This window comes from Gopherus flavomarginatus, chromosome 7, assembly GCF_025201925.1.
Source record: "Gopherus flavomarginatus isolate rGopFla2 chromosome 7, rGopFla2.mat.asm, whole genome shotgun sequence".
In the NCBI taxonomy this organism is placed as follows: Eukaryota; Metazoa; Chordata; order Testudines; family Testudinidae; genus Gopherus; species Gopherus flavomarginatus.
In genome coordinates this window covers 78176027-78188124 of record NC_066623.1, presented here as the reverse complement: position 1 = coordinate 78188124, position 12098 = coordinate 78176027, and the positions used below count along the sequence as shown (strand labels likewise).

General features: G+C 52.3%; 2 protein-coding genes and 1 long non-coding RNA gene across 6 annotated transcripts in view; 1 reads left to right on the top strand and 2 right to left on the bottom strand.

Annotated features, from left to right (window-relative positions):
* The window catches only part of DPH5 (diphthamide biosynthesis 5), a 28748-nt gene extending 21960 nt beyond the window's left edge, over positions 1-6788 (bottom strand). Inside the window, exons 1-3 of one of the 2 annotated variants that reach the window (XM_050962381.1) lie at positions 6698-6788; positions 6101-6278; positions 1580-1704 (exon numbers count right to left, since the gene is read on the bottom strand). In XM_050962381.1, the coding sequence (XP_050818338.1) occupies positions 1580-1704; positions 6101-6235 (260 nt within the window). In that variant the 5' untranslated portion in view covers positions 6236-6278; positions 6698-6788. Of the gene's footprint in view, positions 1-1579; positions 1705-6100; positions 6279-6423; positions 6605-6697 lie in introns of those variants that run through there. The other variant, XM_050962382.1, reaches the window with a different exon arrangement.
* The window catches only part of LOC127055429 (glyoxal reductase-like), a 93949-nt gene continuing 88592 nt past the window's right edge, over positions 6742-12098 (top strand). Inside the window, 1 exon segment of the mRNA XM_050962380.1 lies at positions 6742-6877. Within this exon segment, the coding sequence (XP_050818337.1) occupies positions 6784-6877 (94 nt within the window). The 5' untranslated portion in view covers positions 6742-6783.
* On the bottom strand, positions 9053-10589 carry LOC127055433 (uncharacterized). 3 transcript variants are annotated; one of them, XR_007775483.1, is made up of 3 exons: positions 10515-10589; positions 9548-9760; positions 9053-9226 (listed from the first exon to the last, which is right to left on the bottom strand). It is a non-coding gene; the product is annotated as an uncharacterized LOC127055433 (long non-coding RNA). The 3 variants fall into 3 exon arrangements; XR_007775481.1 differs by lacking the exon at positions 10515-10589 and adding an exon at positions 10301-10396; XR_007775482.1 differs by lacking the exon at positions 10515-10589 and adding an exon at positions 10087-10282.

The following is a 12098-nucleotide window of genomic DNA, read 5'->3' as shown; positions in this document are numbered from 1 at the left end:
AGTTCTGGGTGCTCGGTCTCTCTGAACAGCAACCCACTTTTGGGTGAGGAAGGGGAGCACTTAGCTTTAGAGATCCAACTTTGAAAATTGTGGCCATGTAATACACTGTACAATGCTCTAGAATGGTCTAGAACATCAACATCACCAATTAACTTCAAAGCTGCCTGGAGTTAGATTTTAGGGTCATGGTTCTCCAATATGATTCTTGCAGGGGTACCCTTACATCCTCCCTTATGGAGACCCACTGAAGTCAGTGGGGCTCCACACAGGCATTAGAATCTGCCCACACGGATCTGACTTCAGAATTGGGGCCTAAAAGCCTACACATTTAGACAACATAAATAAAAGTTTTAGAAAATTCTTTATATTTTTTCACGACAGAGTACTATGTTATAATAAAAGCATATGTTTCCAGTCATTAAAAACACTGGTATACACATTTGCAGAAGCAGGCTCAGGGAACCCCATGCAAACTCCAACTACTTTTTGATGGACACAGTAGTTACATGGCCTGTATGCCTAAACTTATTTCTGGATCAAAGCAAGAGGGTATAGGTACTGCACCTTAACTTAAGCCTGGATTCTAATGGCAATGCACAGTGCAAGTATAACTACTTTAATATTTCTAAACAGCCAGTATCACCTGCAGCTACACAGTTGAATAAAAAAATTGTCTCAATGTTTCCCCAGAGTCTGTATGCACATAAGTTATTCCTCTCCTTTATAACCTCCTGCTCCTCCCCCAAATGCATTCACTCACCAAACTGTGCTCAGTGATTTAATTTTCCCTGTGCCCCTTAAAGCTGTGATACAAGTCTTGGATCACCAGCTGGACACAAAGAGCTCTTCTATATGGCTTGACGTTACAGATTGATGATGCTTGATTGCATAGGCAGAAGGACATTCTTCTGGAGACAGAAAAAGGCTACAGCTTCCAGCAGGAATAAGAAACTGAAATAGGACGCTTAATAAACCAAACTGACAAGACATTTATAATGGCCAGCCATCCTTAAAGACTAGAATAGATAATACCATAAGTGTGTGCAACCAACACCCAGCATTCAATTAAAAAGCAACTGAAAATACAAAGCATGGTTTATAAATACAAAGCATGATTAATACATAATCAAGAAATGCACCATACTTTGTAACAAGCCTAGCACTTCTGCTATGCTAATAACATCTAAAACAAATTTTTTTTTATGAAGGGCAGCTTGGATAATGGCAATTAATTTTACAGTTGTTGCTTGACTTTTGAAGGGAAGATTTATGTATCTATGTGAGTGCCAGTCGGTCTGAGATCCTATCTGATAAGGATGTTTTGCAAGCTGTTGGTGCAAGAACTGCAAAACAAGATGAGAATAAAGTGTGAGCCATTTATTTACATTTGTATCAAATTCAAATGTAACCAGTTCTGCAAGAACATGAATGGGGGACACTCCTATTATCATGAAAATGGAATGTTTCTTTTTTCCAGCAAAGAAAATTATGGTAACATGAGAGAGCTCCCATTTGCTAAGGGCTAGAAGTAGCCAAATGACAAAGCCAGAAGAATAATTAAAATGTTGCCTTTTCTTACCCAAATGGATCACCAACTACAAGAAAAGCAACATCACAGAGATCAGCATCTTTTAAAATGTTATCCGCTTCTTGTTCCACTGTTTCTCTGTCAGCCAGAATCAATTCTCTCCCATAGAACTCCTCCTAGAGATTGAAGAAAAACATCAAAATGAGACAGCTGGTGATGACTTCTATTTGTCTTAGTCTGTCTTCTGCGGCATCCAACCAGATATAGATTAGACATTCGCTAAAAATGTGCTATGACCTAGTTTTTTTATATTATGTTGTAATTAACCAGTCTTGAAACCATTCTTTACTAGCATCCCCAGAGAAATGAGACTCCAACAGCTGATGCTTGGTTTCTTTGCACTTCAGATTCACCCTCCAATTCCGGTTCTGCATGCTAAATACCTTTCCATGCATGTTGATAACACATTTAGCCTCTGATCCTTCAAACACTTACCTTTAAACAGATGAGCAATCCCACTGAAGTCATGGCACTACACAAGTTCTTTAAATGAAGCATATGTGTAAGCATTTACAGGATCAGGGCCTCACATATGAACCATGATTTGGTTCGGTTCTAGAATGCTTAGTGACTATTTTGCACATCTGTACATCCTTATAACTCAAGTTTCATCATGTTATGTAAGTACTATTGTTACATTAGATAGCAAACTTCTTCAGGGCAGGGACATGTCATGTCTTTCTGTTCTGTGAGCCACCTAGCACATTTTTGGGAGCTATAGAAATCATAGTTGTTTAGCCAACTGAGGTCAGGAAGGTCTGACTTTACAGAAAATGTGATATCAGTTCCAGCTCTGCTCTCCACCTACAAAGGATAGCGTATAAACAAGAGAACCAGCATAACAGTGATCACAGCATAAAGGAGTAACAAAGGCTTCCCTGAGAAAGGATGCTCCCGTGGTTAGGGCAGTAGCCTGGGATCTAATAGTCCTAGGTTCAATACCCTGCTCTGCCACAAACCTACTAGGTGACCTTGGTCAAGTTGCTTAGGGTCAGACCCACAAAGGTACTTAGGCACCCAAGATTAATATTTACGTGCCACTGACATTCACAAAATTATTCCTCAGCTGGTGCATAAAGTCCCCACTCGTAGGCCTGTGCAGGGCCACTTACATCTTTATGCTGCCATACAGCTAATTAGCAGCTCGGAGCCCTAGCTCCTGCCTAAACCCCAGCAGGAAACTCACGCTTAGTACTCCCCTCCTATCTCTCCAGTGGGGCCTGACAGCACACCTACCAGATCGGGGCCTTGTACAAGTGAAAACTGGATATTTTTCAGGTGGATGTGTGCACGTCTCCCAGAATAGTCAATAGCTTAGTTATAAGGGCACTCACTTGGGATGGGAGAGAACCAGGAAGTGGGATCTTTTCTAATCCCTGCTTTGCCTGATTTGGAGCAGGGGCCTGAACCCAGGTCTCCCACATCTCCCACATCTCCCATATCCCAGGAGAGCAGCCTAACAATTGGGCTGTTGGCTAAAAGATTCAAATACAGTAACTCGTCACTTAAAAGTCATTCCAGCTAATGGTGTTTCATTACTGAACATTAGAGAACATGCTCATTTAAAGTTGTGTAATGCTCCCATATAATGTTGTTTGGCAGCCACCTGCGTTGCCCACTGCTTGCAGAAAGAACAGTTCATTGGATCTAGCTGGTGGGAGCTTGGAACCAAGGTGGGCCGGCAGCCTCCCCATCAGCTCCCCTAAGTTCCCTGTGTGCCAGCCACCCAGCAGGCTACCAATTGCTGGTAGTGTGCTGCTCCTGCCCTCTGCCTTGGGAGCTGCTCCCAGGAGCCTCCTGCTTGCTGTGCAGGGGGGAGGGGAGGAAGAGGGGTGCTAATGTCAGTGTGTCCACCTCCCCACTGCTCCTGCCTCCCTCTCCTTTACCCCATCTCCACAGAGCGGGGGGACAGGACGGGACACCACAGGGCTCAGGACAGAGGGAGCTTGTGGGCAGCAGCTACTGTCTTAAATTGCTATTCTACTTAAAAAGGCAGGGTACTTAGGGCTGGGTCAGGATACTTAAAGGGGCAATGCGCATCTCTCACACACAGAGGGAGCCTGTCTGTCTCTCTCTGCCATGCTGTCTCCCGTCCCTCCATTCCTGCTGCCTTGAAGAGTGTGAGGCTACACTGACAATGTGTTAACCCCTGAGGGCTCCGTCAAGTGCTAGTTCATCATTTAGCAGTAAGGCATTCCAGAGAAATACCCTACCTTCTCACTTCACCACCTCAGCCAAGCTTCACAATCATCGCTGCTGAGTATAGTATTAAATTGTTTGTTTAAAACTTATACCGTGTGTGTATATTTACATTAATTCTTATGGGGAAATTGGATGAGTTTAACATCGTTTTGCTTAAAGTAGCATTTTTCATGACCATAACTACAGCATTAAGCGAGGAATTACTGTAGTTCTTTCAACAAATTGAACGTCAACCTAAATAGTCAATATGCAATAGCTTTAACATACATTATTTTAAGCTGGCTTGATAAAGGTTAATCAACACATCACGCTGTTTGGAATTTCAGATTTATCAGAAAAGAGGGGAGTAACTGAACTGAGGAACTAAACACAAATATTTAACATTTGTTTAGTGGTAGTATTTAAAACTCAACAAGACTGGGGTCCCACTGTGCTAGGCATTGTAGAGACATACAGTAAGTGATACATAGCAGCTCCCTCTCCTACGTTAGTAATAATACTTAGCATTATTTTAATGCTGCTATCAAACCCTCAAATTTCCCTGGGATGTAGGCAAGTAAATCATAGTCCCATTTTTCAGGCAGGGAAATGGACAGAAAAGTGAATCGTCTGTTATAACCACGATTAAAATGCAGCACTCAGCTTCCATCTGCATTATTCCTCCAGATCATACTACCTTATAGTGATGGCTGATCCTAAACATTTTAACAGAGCTACAGTAAGCTGTCATGTTTTTGGACCAATATTAAAGAACTTACGTCGAGCATGGTGGCGCATGCACCTGTAATCCCAGCTACTTGGGAGGCTAATGGACTGATCGATCAAAGTGATAACGTGACTAAAGTACTTTAAAAAAAAAAAAAAAAGAGTCATGGTGCGACTGCATATGCCAGGTCACAACACCCAGAGCAGGGAGTGGGCCAAGCCCTGCAGGACAGGTGCCAACACTGGAGAGTGAGTGAGTGTGTGGGGGGGAGGGCCCACTCTCCAACACCATCACCCAGAGCCCCAGTTTCAGAATGGAGGGGAGGATTTTACCCCAGAGCCCCACATTCTGTGAGGCCCTGCATGTCAAGAATATGAAATGGTTTTAGCAATCCATTGCAGCCAGAGTCTTCATCTCTACACTGTTTTCTGATTAACTGTATTGCTGCTCTTATGTTATTTCCCTTCACGCCATTAAGCAGCCAGTTTCCAGGTGTCATCGACTTCTAACTTGGTCAGCAATATCCTATGGGTCACCCTTTTTCATTTTAAAAACTGGCCATTTATTCCTATTTTTTGTTTCCCATCTCTTATCCAGTTTCAAAGCCTTGAGAAGGCCTCTCATCCTAGGAATATTATATGTTCCTAACAATATCATATCAGTGACTTCATGAAAAGCTTTTTGAAAGACTAAAACAGCATAGTCTTTTGTTCAATATTTTGTACTTAACACATAGAGCTGCTTGGGAATCTTTTCGATGGAAAATGTAGTTTCTGCAAAATCAAGATTTTCCATAGGAAAATTTCAATTTTACCAAGGTTTTCAATTTGGAAAATCTAAACAAAATATTTTGTTTCTAGGATAGAGTAAACCTGAATCAACAAACTGAAATATTTCATTTTAGGCGGTTTAATGTTGAATTGACATCTGTGTTAAGTGCAGTGGTGCCTCACAGGAGCCGTAGTTCAGGTATTTTACACCATCGTTTGCTCCTAAGGACTAGGCTCTAGACTACATCTCCCATGATGCACTGACAGCACCACAGGCAGATACAGTTTAACAATCAACAGAGCAAAACTAAGGTCTTGTGAACACAATACATTAGTCCACATCAAAGGGGTACAAATTTTAGTGTGCACTAGTATTTTGTGTACTAACTGGCCTGTCTGCACCCTGCTTATGGGCACTAAAAGTGTACACTTGAATTTACACTTCCCTAATACTGACTAAAGCACCACCGAAAAAGTTCCAGTTAAACAATGAAATGTTTAAGCATTTCTAAACTGGTACTTTTCTAATTTTCTGTTCCACAAAAAATTTTGATATTTGGACTTTGTCACAATTTAGGAAGAAAACAAATGTTGAAATATTGGGATTTCCTGTGGATTAACAAGCTAGAGAGGCAAGTTATTCATATAACGTGCATGCTGGTGTGTCAGGATCCTATTTACACTCGCAAAGATGCTTTACTATTCTTTCTTCTGAGGAGCTTCCTTATTATTTTTCCTGGTGATGTTACTGATTCACAATTCCCTGCATCCCCCTTAATATCTTTTTGGAAATAACAGAGTAAAGACTTTCAATTCAGTGGCACGTAAACCTACCAGTGCTTCTTTCCCTACAGTTAGGACCGACGTGTAGGCCTCCAGGTACACTCTGCGGCAGTGCTTTACGATCTCCAGCCCTTTCACGGTAATGTCTTTGGCATCTCCCAGCCCTAGTCCAATCAGATAAAGCATTTTAATCCCAGCAGTGGGCCAGAAGCCAGTTCCCGAGTGTGACCTACCACAAGAAGGAAACAGGTGTCAGAGGGCTGGCTACCCGGGTACCTCCGCAGGGGAACACCAGGGAGACTCTTCCCCTGCAGAGCTCAGGATCAGCGGGGGCCCTGGGCAGACATCAGGCCCGGACCCCTCTAGGGGGTCACCTGGCAGTTTGATGTCCCTCGGGCAAAGCAGCCCCCGCCCCGGGCTCGCAGCTTTCCCCTGTAACGTGCCCCCCCCTTTCGCGCCCTGGGCCGCCGACAGGCTGCGCCAGCCGCACGCGGAGCAGCCTAGGCCACCCCGGAGCGCGCTGGGCCTGGCTCCGTACAGAGGACACCGAACCTGGAGCGCGGGGTCCCGCCTAACTCATAGGCCAAGAACCTGCTCGCAGCCCGTCACTGCACGCCGCTCCCCCCGGCTCCCAGCCGTAAAGCCCGCCTCGCTTTGCGGCGCTTTACGACGGCAGGAGGAGAGGAAGGGAGGGCTTGGAGAGAATTGCCTGCCGCGGCGGAGGAGGCGGTTTGATGGGGGCGCGGCTCAGCATGGCCACTTGGGCGCCGCTGGGCTTCCCCACGCTCCCCCTCGGCAATGGCTTACACATCCCCGTGCTGGGGCTGGGTAAGTGCCCTGCATCCCTCCCCCAGCCGGCGGCGCTGGGGATGGAGCTGAGCCCCGTGCCCGTGGCCCTGCCCAGCGCCGGTGGCCCTGTCACACTCCAGCCCAGTGCCTGTGTCATTGTCCTACCCACAGCACATGGTGTCCCCAGCCTGCTGCACCGTGCCTGTGTCACTGCCCTGCCCCTCCCCGTGCCACACCACACCCCCACCTCAGTGCCTATGTCATTGTCCTACCCGTACCCCACACAACCCCCAGCCTGCTGCCCCGTGCCTGTGTCACTGCCCTGCCCCTCCCCGTGCCACACCACACCCCCACCTCAGTGCCTATGTCATTGTCCTACCCGTACCCCACACAACCCCCAGCCTGCTACCCCGTGCCTGTGTCACTGCCCTGCCCCTCCCTGTGCCACACCACACCCCCACCTCAGTGCCTATGTCATTGTCCTACCCGTACCCCACACAACCCCCAGCCTGCTGCCCCGTGCCTGTGTCCACTGCCCTGCCCCTCCCCGTGCCACACCACACCCCCACCTCAGTGCCTATGTCATTGTCCTACCCGTACCCCACACAACCCCCAGCCTGCTGCCCCGTGCCTGTGTCACTGCCCTGCCCCTCCCCGTGCCACACCACACCCCCACCTCAGTGCCTATGTCATTGTCCTACCCGTACCCCACACAACCCCCAGCCTGCTACCCCGTGCCTGTGTCACTGCCCTGCCCCTCGCCGTGCCACACCACACCCCCACCTCAGTGCCTATGTCATTGTCCTACCCGTACCCCACACAACCCCCAGCCTGCTGCCCTGTGCCTGTGTCACTGCCCTGCCCCTCCCCGTGCCACACCACACCCCCACCTCAGTGCCTATGTCATTGTCCTATCCGTACCCCACACAACCCCCAGCCTGCTGCCTCGTGCCTGTGTCACTGCCCTGCCCCTCCCCGTGCCACACCACACCCCCACCTCAGTGCCTATGTCATTGTCCTACCCGTACCCCACACAACCCCCAGCCTGCTGCCCCGTGCCTGTGTCACTGCCCTGCCCCTCCCCGTGCCACACCACACCCCCACCTCAGTGCCTATGTCATTGTCCTACCCGTACCCCACACAACCCCCAGCCTGCTGCCCCGTGCCTGTGTCACTGCCCTGCCCCTCCCCGTGCCACACCACACCCCCACCTCAGTGCCTATGTCATTGTCCTACCCGTACCCCACACAACCCCCAGCCTGCTGCCCTGTGCCTGTGTCACTGCCCTGCCCCTCCCCATGCCACACCACACCCCCACCTCAGTGCCTATGTCATTGTCCTACCCGTACCCCACACAACCCCCAGCCTGCTGCCCCGTGCCTGTGTCACTGCCCTGCCCCTCCCTGTGCCACACCACACCCCCACCTCAGTGCCTATGTCATTGTCCTACCCGTACCCCACACAACCCCCAGCCTGCTGCCCCGTGCCTGTGTCACTGCCCTGCCCCTCCCCGTGCCACACCACACCCCCACCTCAGTGCCTATGTCATTGTCCTACCCGTACCCCACACAACCCCCAGCCTGCTGCCCCGTGCCCGTGTCACTGCCCTGCCCCTCGCCGTGCCACACCACACCCCCACCTCAGTGCCTATGTCATTGTCCTACCCGTACCCCACACAACCCCCAGCCTGCTGCCCCGTGCCTGTGTCACTGCCCTGCCCCTCGCCGTGCCACACCACACCCCCACCTCAGTGCCTATGTCATTGTCCTACCCGTACCCCACACAACCCCCAGCCTGCTACCCCGTGCCTGTGTCACTGCCCTGCCCCTCGCCGTGCCACACCACACCCCCACCTCAGTGCCTATGTCATTGTCCTACCCGTACCCCACACAACCCCCAGCCTGCTACCCCGTGCCTGTGTCACTGCCCTGCCCCTCGCCGTGCCACACCACACCCCCACCTCAGTGCCTATGTCATTGTCCTATCCGTACCCCACACTGCCCCTAGCCTGCTGCCCAGTGCCTGTGTCACTGCCCTGCCCCTCCCTGTGCCACACCACACCCCCACCTCAGTGCCTATGTCATTGTCCTACCCGTACCCCACACAACCCCCAGCCTGCTGCCCCATGCCTGTGTCACTGCCCTGCCCCTCCCTGTGCCACACCACACCCCCACCTCAGTGCCTATGTCATTGTCCTACCCGTACCCCACACAACCCCCAGCCTGCTACCCCGTGCCTGTGTCACTGCCCTGCCCCTCCCCGTGCCACACCACACCCCCACCTCAGTGCCTATGTCATTGTCCTACCCGTACCCCACACAACCCCCAGCCTGCTACCCCGTGCCTGTGTCACTGCCCTGCCCCTCCCCGTGCCACACCACACCCCCACCTCAGTGCCTATGTCATTGTCCTATCCGTACCCCACACTGCCCCTAGCCTGCTGCCCAGTGCCTGTGTCACTGCCCTGCCCCTCGCCGTGCCACACCACACCCCCACCTCAGTGCCTATGTCATTGTCCTATCCGTACCCCACACTGCCCCTAGCCTGCTGCCCAGTGCCTGTGTCACTGCCCTGCCCCTCCCTGTGCCACACCACACCCCCACCTCAGTGCCTATGTCATTGTCCTACCCGTACCCCACACAACCCCCAGCCTGCTGCCCCATGCCTGTGTCACTGCCCTGCCCCTCCCTGTGCCACACCACACCCCCACCTCAGTGCCTATGTCATTGTCCTACCCGTACCCCACACAACCCCAGCCTGCTACCCCGTGCCTGTGTCACTGCCCTGCCCCTCCCCGTGCCACACCACACCCCCACCTCAGTGCCTATGTCATTGTCCTACCCGTACCCCACACAACCCCCAGCCTGCTACCCCGTGCCTGTGTCACTGCCCTGCCCCTCCCCGTGCCACACCACACCCCCACCTCAGTGCCTATGTCATTGTCCTATCCGTACCCCACACTGCCCCTAGCCTGCTGCCCAGTGCCTGTGTCACTGCCCTGCCCCTCCCTGTGCCACACCACACCCCCACCTCAGTGCCTATGTCATTGTCCTACCCGTACCCCACACAACCCCCAGCCTGCTACCCTGTGCCTGTGTCACTGCCCTGCCCCTCGCCGTGCCACACCACACCCCCACCTCAGTGCCTATGTCATTGTCCTACCCATACCCCACACAACCCCCAGCCTGCTGCCCCGTGCCTGTGTCACTGCCCTGTCCTAACCCTCCCCGTGCCACACCACACCCCCACCTCAGTGCCTATGTCATTGTCCTACCCGTACCCCACACAACCCCCAGCCTGCTGCCCCGTGCCTGTGTCACTGCCCTGCCCCTCGCCGTGCCACACCACACCCCCACCTCAGTGCCTATGTCATTGTCCTATCCGTACCCCACACTGCCCCTAGCCTGCTGCCCAGTGCCTGTGTCACTGCCCTGCCCCTCCCTGTGCCACACCACACCCCCACCTCAGTGCCTATGTCATTGTCCTACCCGTACCCCACACAACCCCCAGCCTGCTGCCCCGTGCCTGTGTCACTGCCCTGCCCCTCCCTGTGCCACACCACACCCCCACCTCAGTGCCTATGTCATTGTCCTAACTGTACCCCAAACACCCCCCAGCCTGCTGCCCCGTGCCTGTGTCACTGCCCTGCCCCTTCCCGTTCCACACCACACCCCCACCTCAGTGCCTATGTCATTGTCCTACCCGTACCCCACACAACCCCCAGCCTGCTGCCCCGTGCCTGTGTCACTGCCCTGCCCGTCCCTGTGCCACACCACACCCCCACCTCAGTGCCTATGTCATTGTCCTACCCGTACCCCACACAACCCCCAGCCTGCTGCCCTGTGCCTGTGTCACTGCCCTGCCCCTTCCCGTTCCACACCACACCCTCACCTCAGTACCTATGTCATTGTCCTAACTGTACACCACACAGCCCCCAGCCTGCTGCCCCGTGCATGTGTCATTGCCCTGTCCCTCCCTGTACCACACCACACCCCCACCTCAATGCCTATGTCATTGTCCTACCCATACCCCACACAGCCCCCAGCCTGCTGTCCCATGCCTGTGTCACTGCCCTGTCCTACCCCTCCCCGTGCCACACCACACCCCCACCTCAGTGCCTATGTCATTGTCCTATCCGTACCCCACACTGCCCCTAGCCTGCCGCCCAGTGCCTGTGTCACTGCCTTGCCCCTCCTCGTACCACACCACACCCCCACTTCAGTGCCTATGTCATTGTCCTACCCGTACCACACATAGCCCCCAGCCTGCTGCACCGTGCCTGTGTCACTGCCCTATCCTACCCCTCCCCGTGCCTCACCACACCCCCACCTCTGTGCTTATGTCCTTGTCCTACTTGTACCCCACACAACCCCCAGCCTGCTGCCCCATGCCTGTGTCACTCTCCTACCCCTCCCCGTGCCACACCACACCCCCATCTCAGTGCCTATGTCATTGTCCTACCCATACCCCACACTACCCCCAGCCTGCTGCCCAGTGCCTGTGTCACTGCTCTGTCCTACCCCCCCATGCCACACCATACCCCCACATCAGTGCCTATGTCATTGTCCTACCTGTACCCCACACTGCCCCCAGCCTGCTGCCCCGTGCCTGTGTCACTGCTCTGTCCTACCCCCCCATGCCACACCATACCCCCACATCAGTGCCTGTGTCATTGTCCTACCTGTACTCCACACAGCCCCCAGCCTGCTGCCCTGTGCCTGTGTCACTGCCCTGCACCAGGAGTCCCACATCATAGCACAGCCCACTACCCACTACCTGTGTCACTGCCCTGCACCAGCAGTCTCCTTGTAACAATATTGTCCCCAGGCCACTCTCCAGTGCCTGTATCGCTGTCCTGCTCCACCTGATGTCACCCCACACACTAGGCCACTGTTGCAGCTAGGCTGTTTTCTGTGCAAGGCTTCCAAAATTCCCAAGGTAGAGTATCACAGGCCTTATTTAAATATGCACCATTCTCTTCTCATAGAGGGAGACTGCCACTGCATGAATATGCCCCTGCTTTCCTATCAGCCCTTTCTTCCTCCAGAAGTGAGGACTGTAAACTCTGCCTATAGATAACCACCAGGTTCCTCACTGGGGGAGATTTGGGGCAGGTCTGAGTTTGTGCAAGTTGGAAGAAGAGAGATTTTTGGGGTGAGTTTTCAAAAAAGCATCTATGTTTACTTGCAAGTGTGCACCCTTACTTGCACATGCAAATCAGGTAATTGTGTGCATAAATGGCTAGTTGGTTGTGTACCTAT